The sequence below is a fragment of the Cuculus canorus genome, chromosome 14, assembly GCF_017976375.1.
Source record: "Cuculus canorus isolate bCucCan1 chromosome 14, bCucCan1.pri, whole genome shotgun sequence".
In the NCBI taxonomy this organism is placed as follows: Eukaryota; Metazoa; Chordata; class Aves; order Cuculiformes; family Cuculidae; genus Cuculus; species Cuculus canorus.
Genome location: NC_071414.1, coordinates 13,829,685 through 13,838,503, shown reverse-complemented (window position 1 = coordinate 13,838,503; position 8,819 = coordinate 13,829,685). Strand labels below are relative to the sequence as shown.

Below are 8,819 nucleotides of genomic sequence, written 5' to 3'. Positions count from 1 at the left end.
CGGTATTGAATGATGTGATCCCTCATCAAATCTCTTTAGAAAAAGATTTCCCTTCTAGGGAGGAGGAACGGAGGGGGGGGGATTGTTGAGGCTCTGGAACGTGTCCAGAGAAAAGCAACGAAGCTGATGAAGGGGCTGGAGAACAAGTCTTATGAGGAGCGGCTGAGGGAACTGGGGTTGTTCAGCCTGGAGAAGAGGAGGCTGAGGGGGGAGACCTTATTGCTCTCTACAACTACTTGAAAGGAGGTTGTGGAGAGGAGGGAGCTGGGCTCTTCTCCCAAGTGACAGAGGACAGAACAAGGGGGAATGGCCTCAAGCTCTGCCGGGGAGGTTCAGGCTGGATATCAGAAAGAAATTTTTCATCGAAAGAGTCATCGGGCACTGGAACAGGCTGCCCAGGGAGGTGGTAGAGTCTCCTTCCCTGGAGGTGTTTAAGGAATGGGTGGATGAAGTGCTTAGGGACGAGGTTTAAGGGAGTGTTAGGAATGGTTGGACTCGATGATCCAGTGGGTCCTTTCCAACCTGGTGATTCTATGACACCCTGCACTTTGTGGACTAAGTCTGTAAGTTTGTGACTGTGACACACAAGTAGGTAAATCTCAAAGCGTTTTCTGTAGCTGTGTTGGAAAACTCTAGTTTGTCTTACTAAAATGTAGTCGAATAACTAATAGTTCTAACAATTCTATTAAATATAGTTAAAAACTAACTACTCTGTTGAAATTTCGCTTGCTCCAGGGTATAGTCTCAGGTATCCTTATTTGGGAAGGAATGCTGAAAACTCTTACTGAGCCAGAAGAAATCTTATCTATGTTAACAGGACATAGAGTTGGTATCTTTTCTAATGCAAGCAGTAAACTTGCAAAGAGATAACAGTTTGCATAAAAATGTAAAGAATGCTGAAAATGTTGCAAGACCTGATGTGACAATCACCGAAATGAATATGTAGGTTGCATCCCTTTTGAATATGTAACAGATTGAGCAACACTTTAAGGATAAATGGCGAACGCGATGTGACGGTCTTTGAACCAGATTTGGGTGCGTACCCCTGGTTCCCGGGGCCTCGAAATAAAGCACCGCATATAACCTTCTTCGTATGGTTATGTGTTTGTCTTTACGCTAACAGTTTTGGCGACCCAGATGGGACCTCGCGGGCATTGCTGAGGCGGCTCGCATCGATCCCGCTCCGGCCGGCACCGAGTGATTCTCGGGGAGCCATCGACCGCAACCGACCTCTGCTGCCCCCGACGGACCGAGGATTATATTGGTAAGACACGGTGCTTTATCAGGAATGGTACCATAGTTGTGGTTTGGTAAAAACCTGCCTGTTAGACGCGGCGAAAGCTACGCTTGGTTGGGTTAAGGAGCTCCAGTGGGAAGCCTAGGCGCCGTCCATAAGACAGTAGCGAAAGCTCTGCAGGTTCGGCAACAGTGGTCTGGTTTTGTATTTTCGGTACCGCAGGTTCGGCAACCGTGGTCTGGTTTTGTATTTTCGGTAATCTGTATTATTCGCTATGTGGAACTTTGTTTGGTTTTTGTTGTTTGGTGCTGGTCTGGACTGTTATAAAATGTCACCGATACCTAAGTCATCACTGTTAGGGTGTATTCTGATGCATTGGAAAGAGGGGCAGTTTGGGCAAGAAATGCAAAAAAGGAAATTGGTTGAGTATTGTAATGTATGATGGACACAGTGTGATTTGGAGGATCAGGTTCGTTGGCCAGAAAGTGGAACTTTAGACTATAATATCATCCTACAGTTGATGCAATTTTGTAGGCGCGAGGGTAAATGGGATGAGATACCATATGTAGAACTGTTCTTTATTTTAAGAATTGTTCTTTATATTTAAAGAGGAATGGAAGAAGGCATGTGGAATAATGGTCGTTAATACAAAATCGGATGAGCAGTGTAAGGGATGTGTGACTGAGAAGAAATGTATGGAATGTCTGGCAGTGGAAAATGCTTTGCAGCATAAGGAGGATGATGATTTTGATTTATTAGTGGCTCCGTCAGCCCCACCAGCCCCAGAGATACTGGAGTAGAAGGTGATGGGGAGGATGAGGTAGAAATAGAGGATCGGGAAAAGATGAACCCCTAGTGAAAGTGAGGTTAGGGGGAAAAGAAGTGCAATTTTTAGTAGATACTGGTGCAACACACTCAGTTTTAAATGATTTATGTGGACAGATAGGGAAAGACTGCTACAATAGTGGGAGCCACAGGGAAAGAGGAAACCCGGCCATTCATGCAACCCCTGGAATTACGATTTGGAGGAAAGGAAATATGGCATGAATTCTTGTATATGCCTGATTGTCCAATCTCCCTGCTGGGATGGGATTTTTTTTCCTTTTTTTTTATCTAAATTAAATGCAAGAATTGTCTTTGAGGATGGAGAATTAATTATGCAAGTTCCAGAATCAAAGTCAGGACAGATACTAGTGTTGAAGGAAAATCCAAAAGTTCAAGTACCCAGAGAGGTAGAAGAGGCAGTGATCCCTACAGTATGGGAAACTGATATACCAGGGAAATCAAAAATGGCCCAACCAGTAGTAGTAGAATCGAAGGAAGGAACGAAACCAGTACGAATAAAACAATATCCCATAAATTTAGAGGCCCGATATGGAATAGTGAAAATTATTGAAAAGTTCTTAAAGTCTGGAATATTAGAAGGATGCGAATCAGAATATAATACCCCAATTTTTCCAGTAAAGAAACCAAATGGAGAATATACATTGGTACAGGACTTAAGGGCTATTAATGAAATCACGAAAGATATACATCTGGTAGTAGCTAATCCATACACATTGTTAACATCTGTGAAGGAGAAATACAAATGGTTTACAGTAATTGATTTAAAAGATGCCTTTTTCTGTATTACCCTCGACAAAGATAGTAGGAAATATTTCGCTTTTGAATGGGAAAACCCACATAAAGGACGAAAGACACAACTAACATGGACAAGACTCCCACAAGGATTCAAGAATAGCCCGACACTTTTTGGAAACCAGCTGGCAAAGGAGCTGGAGCTATGGACAGAACAAGGACAAATTCAGGTACCACAAGCCCAATATCTCCTACTACAATACGTTGATGACATTCTGATTGCGACAGAGTTGGAGCCAACGTGTATCCAGGTAACCATTGAAATTTTGAACCAATTAGGATTGAATGGCTACAAGGTTTCTCGAGAAAAGGTTCAAATCGCATGTACAACTGTAGTATATCTAGGATGTGAGATAACACAAGGACAAAGAAAATTGGGAATGGATCGCGTTCAGGCTATTTGTGCGATCCCCGAACCCAGGAACTTACATGAGCTCAGGTCATTCTTAGGAATGACAGGCTGGTGCAGGCTATGGATTTTGGACTATGGACTAATAGCAAAACCTCTGTATGAGGCTCAGAGATCACCAGCTTTCATTTGGGAAGGACCTCAAAGAAAGGCCTTCAAGAAGCTAAAAGAGGCTTTGACCAGAGCACCAGCATTAGGCCTACCAGACCTAACCAAAGACTTCCAACTGTTTGTCCACGAAAGACAACGATTGGCATTGGGGGTTTTAACACAGAAACTAGGAAGCTGGAAAAGACCAGTAGGAAGGTCGCGGAAGGAAACTCCCTAGCGGATCGGACAGCCCGGCAAGCTGCACGGCAGGTACAAAATATGATGGCCTTAATACCTACGAAGGTAAGCCCTTTCCAAAATTACTTAACACAAAAACCAAAAGTATTCAGAAGAAGACGAGAAACTAGCCGGACTAACGAAAGCCCAGTTAAATTCGGATGGGTGGTACTTAACAACAACCAGGCAAGTAATCGTACCATCTAACGTTATGCGAACAATCCTACAAACAGAACATCAAAAATGTCATTGGGGAGCAGAAGCCTTGGTTACTTATCTCCAACGCAGCATAATCTCAACACAGATGTTAACAATGGCAAGATCTATAAATGCAAAATGCGAAATCTGTCTGAAGAATAATCCAATAGTTAGGAAAAGGATAGAAATGGGACATATTAGAGTAGGTATGGAACCAGGTGACTACTGGCAGGTTGATTTTGTGGAATTACCTAAGGCCCAGGGGTATCGGTATTTATTGGTTGGGGTTGACACCTTCTCTGGATGGCCGGAAGCCTTTCCCTGTCGCACAAACCAAGCTAAAGAAACGGTTAAGTGGTTATTGCGAGAAATTATACCAAGATTTGGAGTTCCTCTGGGAATATCATCAGATAGGGGGCCACATTTTGTGGCTACTATTGTTCAGGGAATAAGTAAAATGCTGGGAATTTCTTGGAATCTCCATATGCCATGGAGACCACAGTCGAGCGGACAGGTGGAAAAGATGAATCAGACAATTAAGAGGCAGATTAGTAAGATATGTCAGGAAGCCAAGATACAGTGGCCACAAGCATTACCCATAGCGCTCCTGAGAATAAGAATAAAACCTAGAAGTGGGATAGGGGTGAGCCCTTACGAAATTCTTTTCGGAAAACCCTACGAGGCGCCACAACCTAACCTCAATATGCATATAAAAGGTGGGCAAGATGTATATAACTATGTGTTATCCCTTGCTAGAACTTTGACGCGGCTGCGGAGTACTCTGGTTTGGAATCGACCCTTGTCATTGGAACACCCAGTGCACAATATCAATCCAGGAGACCAGGTTTACGTCCGTGATTGGGTTGAGGAACCACTGAGAGAACGGTGGAACGGACCGCACCTGGTGCTGCTGACTACCTTTACCGCAGTTAAAGTGAAGGGAATTGATTCCTGGATTCACTACACACGGGTAAAGAAGGTTCCCGGAGAGTGGCAAGCAGAAGTAACTGGACCTACAAAGCTGAAACTTACATACCAGAAGGATGTCTAATTACGTCTATGGGACAATCATAATAATATGGTTTCTGATGAATATGACTTTTTCCACAGGCACCCACCGGAAGAATAGAAATGTGAGATATCATCCAGAACAAAATGCCATTCTGTCTTGCACGGTTTGAAATCAGAAAGTGGAAGTAACATCGGGAAAAGGAATCCAATTCGACATTAACAAAGGATTGGAAAAGATAATAGTATCCCATAGAAAAAGGCGAGATATAGAGCCCACTCCAACACCACAGGTAATACACCTCCCCTCAAGGGACCCCGAGGAAAACCTAATAATAGGCTTAATTAAGGATTTTGCAGGAATACAGAATACCAGTAAAATTACTGCTTGCCTTCCAGTTCCTAAGGCAGCGGGGGAACCTATAAACTGGGGAATAATAACTTTCCCTCTCCCGACATCACAGGGAAATAAGACTGAGTGCAAACAAATAACCATAGAAAAGGAACGGCAGGTCAGGGTAAAAGGGGAATGGCTGCCAGAACAGATTTGTAACCAGCTCGCAAACTCCACCTTCATTACTAAGAATTCAGGAGGAGAATTTGGGGTATGTATGTATGATAGAATTATCACAAAAACAGAGACACAATGGGAATGCCAAGAAAGACAAAAACAATTAGAATGGGAAACCATTTGGTCAACTAATATCTTGCAAAAATTCCACTATGGTGGTAACACTTCGTGGTGTATCAAATGGGAGGGAAAGCAGGACGCAACAATTCCAACCGAAACCCTTTTGGCCAATAATGGAGTTAGTCGAGAAGTGATACAAAACGTACCTTGGTGGAATTGTTCTGAAATATGGGACTGTGATTCAAACCCAGATGAAATAACAATACCCCCCGTAAGAGTGGCTTTAAAGGCTGGGTGCGCCTGCCGGGGATACAAAAGTGGAGGACAGATGATCCCCTATCATAAACCAGATTGTAAGTATTCAACTATTAAGAGTATGGGAAATTTTGTATGGGCCAATAGTGATGGAACGTGGACTACCCATTTACCAGTTACGGGGAAGGTTAAAGAAATCACATTAGGCTTACCCACCTTATGCCCAATTTGGAAACGTTCCCCTTTTAAAGGGAAACTGGAAACTCTACAAATCAACAGAATCAAAAGAGATATAAAGGAAGATGATACATGGCAGAAGCCCTCTACAGGAGTGAAGGTAGGATGGGCCCTTGAATCTCTCTTTGCTGCTCCAGTAGCTACTTACCGAAATAGAGACATGATTTACAAATTAATAGGGCAGACTGAAAGGTTAGCTAGAGTTACTAAAAAGGGGTTCAGAGATTTGAATATGCAGCTCAAAGCAACGACAAAAATGACTTTGCAGAACAGAAGGGCATTAGATATCTTATTATTGAAGGAACATGGCGTTTGCGGATATTTAAAGGATCGAGTTGATCACTGCTGTGTGCATATACCGAATGTAACCATGGATATAGAATATGACATATCTCAACTCAAGAGAATTGAACAAGAAGCTGAAGAAGAAAGAAAAGAGATCGGCCATAATTGGATAGGAGAATTATTTAATGGATTGGGGATTCATTTAGGCGGGTGGCTACAATCGCTTTTAGAAACTATTTGCACACTCTTGTTAGTATTCCTGGTCATCTACCTAGTATACTTGTGTATCCGTCAAGAAATCACCTGTAACACTAGCTGGACGCATAAGATTATAGGAGCAGTAACCCGGGAATACCCACGACGCCTGACCCCGCCACCGAAGTACTACGAGACTACGAGAATGGAGAACTAAGGTGAAAAACTGAAAAATGGAAATACCTTCTTAATGAAAGAAAGTATTTCCAAAGGGGGGAAATGTTGGAAAACTCTAGTTTGTCTTACTAAAATGTAGTCGAATAACTAATAGTTCTAACAATTCTATTAAATATAGTTAAAAACTAACTACTCTGTTGAAATTTCGCTTGCTCCAGGGTATAGTCTCAGGTATCCTTATTTGGGAAGGAATGCTGAAAACTCTTACTGAGCCAGAAGAAATCTTATCTATGTTAACAGGACATAGAGTTGGTATCTTTTCTAATGCAAGCAGTAAACTTGCAAAGAGATAACAGTTTGCATAAAAATGTAAAGAATGCTGAAAATGTTGCAAGACCTGATGTGACAATCACCGAAATGAATATGTAGGTTGCATCCCTTTTGAATATGTAACAGATTGAGCAACACTTTAAGGATAAATGGCGAACGCGATGTGACGGTCTTTGAACCAGATTTGGGTGCGTACCCCTGGTTCCCGGGGCCTCGAAATAAAGCACCGCATATAACCTTCTTCGTATGGTTATGTGTTTGTCTTTACGCTAACAGCTGTGCTGGGAGAACAAGGTGCTTGGACCACAAGAGGTACATGGATTAATCTACTGTAGTGCAAATCACTCCCATACTGCAGAGAGGCACCTCTGAAGATTTAGGTTTTGTATGAACTGATTCCCTTTGTATAATGACAAGATCCACCAAGGACAAAACATTTCTTGCACGTAATCTCTGATTTTTTGCTTCATGTACAGGTAGAAGAGAGCTTTCTTTTACATATTTGAAGACTGTTCCCATTAATCTTACCCTTTGATTAAGCAGCCTTAAATTCTTGAGGCTTCCTTTTCAGCTCAGCTGCATTTGTGAGGCTCTATGACAGACATTCACCTTCCAGATGAGTTCTGTATGTGTGTAACAGCTCAGCTGTAAAGAGAGCTGCTGTGTGTTACACCCATATGCTGCAAAGCCTTTTGTGAAAACAGGTGAGGGTGCTACATAGCAGGGATGTTGGGGCAAGTATTGAGGTAAATCAGTGTTGTCACCTCTGTGAGCTCTGCACTTGGCACCAATGCAGACTTCCTCTAATGCTCTGAGTGACAAATACAGTGTAAATAGGGAGAGATACTGAATGTTTCATTCAGATGATGTGAATTACCTAGGAGAGTTGGTAATAAAAGCTGAAACAGGGAAGTGAATAGAGATTACCAAGAAATTCTATCCAAAGTTAGGTGTAATACTGCCCTTCACTTGTGTTTAGAGACAATTGTCTTGCTAAAGAATATACCCAGAGCTCAAATTTCAGATTATAGTAAGGACCAACATGGTAAATATCCAAGAGGAAGTATCAGAATGGGAATAAGTCAGCCAGAGCCGATGACTGAGCTGTTAATGTCCTTCTCTGATTTAGATTGATTCTAATTGCAAACATAAGTCAGTTGATTGTATTCAGTCTTTATTTATGATCCGTTCTGATTACACAAATTATGACAAATATGAATTAGGTTGTAACTAGCCCAGCAATAAGCTCTATGTTGCTAGGTAACAAGCCAACATTATTTCAAACAACCCAATCAAGGGGAAGCTACTGAGCTATTGTTCCCTGTTCTTGCTCCTTGTTCTTTAAGCTTGCTGTTAAGAGCCTTTTAAATGTCTTAGTATTTGATTTTCTGGGAGGAAGGGTAAAGGTTTTGTTGAATTTCAAGCAGGCACCTTTGCGCAGTGCTCCATTTGACTAAGGTTTTTGGAGCAACGGCTGTGGGAGCAGCTGTCTCAGTGCTGGGAGGTGATACACTCCTGGATGCTGAAATCATTATGGAGCAGCTCTGAACCAGCTTGCAATGCTTAACTCTGCCTTCACTGCTATCAATTTGTCTATCTTTGTGGCATTGGAATTGAAATGCTATGGTGGATCTTAATCTGACCCTGATTTTAGTGACTTTGTGAGTCTCTAGAACTGCTTTTTATTCTAGATAACACCATCCCTGTGTTGGGGAAACTGAGATTAAGTGCAACTCAAACAGCTGCCAACTCTGCAAAGCTCTTGTAGATATGAGCTTGGCATGAGGTTCCTGCTCAGTATAAAAGCCACATCTTGTATGTCATGGGCAAAATAAAAGTGGTGGAGGCCAGAGAGAGTAGATGGACAGTCATTCATTTTAGCAGAGTTTCCC

General features: G+C 42.2%; 1 protein-coding gene across 1 annotated transcript; it reads left to right on the top strand.

The window, feature by feature from the left end:
- Positions 1 to 617: 617 nt before the first annotated feature.
- On the top strand, positions 618 to 7,196 carry LOC128853667 (uncharacterized). Its single transcript, XM_054079965.1, has 2 exons — positions 618 to 1,264; positions 4,920 to 7,196. Exon 2 carries the CDS (start codon positions 5,429 to 5,431, stop codon positions 6,635 to 6,637), a length of 1,209 nt encoding a protein of 402 aa, XP_053935940.1. The 5' UTR covers positions 618 to 1,264; positions 4,920 to 5,428; the 3' UTR covers positions 6,638 to 7,196.
- Positions 7,197 to 8,819: the final 1,623 nt, after the last annotated feature.

What these genes read in the sequence shown, in the direction of transcription:
- LOC128853667 (XM_054079965.1), top strand. Translation starts at nt 5,429, where the DNA reads ATGTATGATAGAATTATCACAAAAACAGAGACACAATGGGAATGCCAA.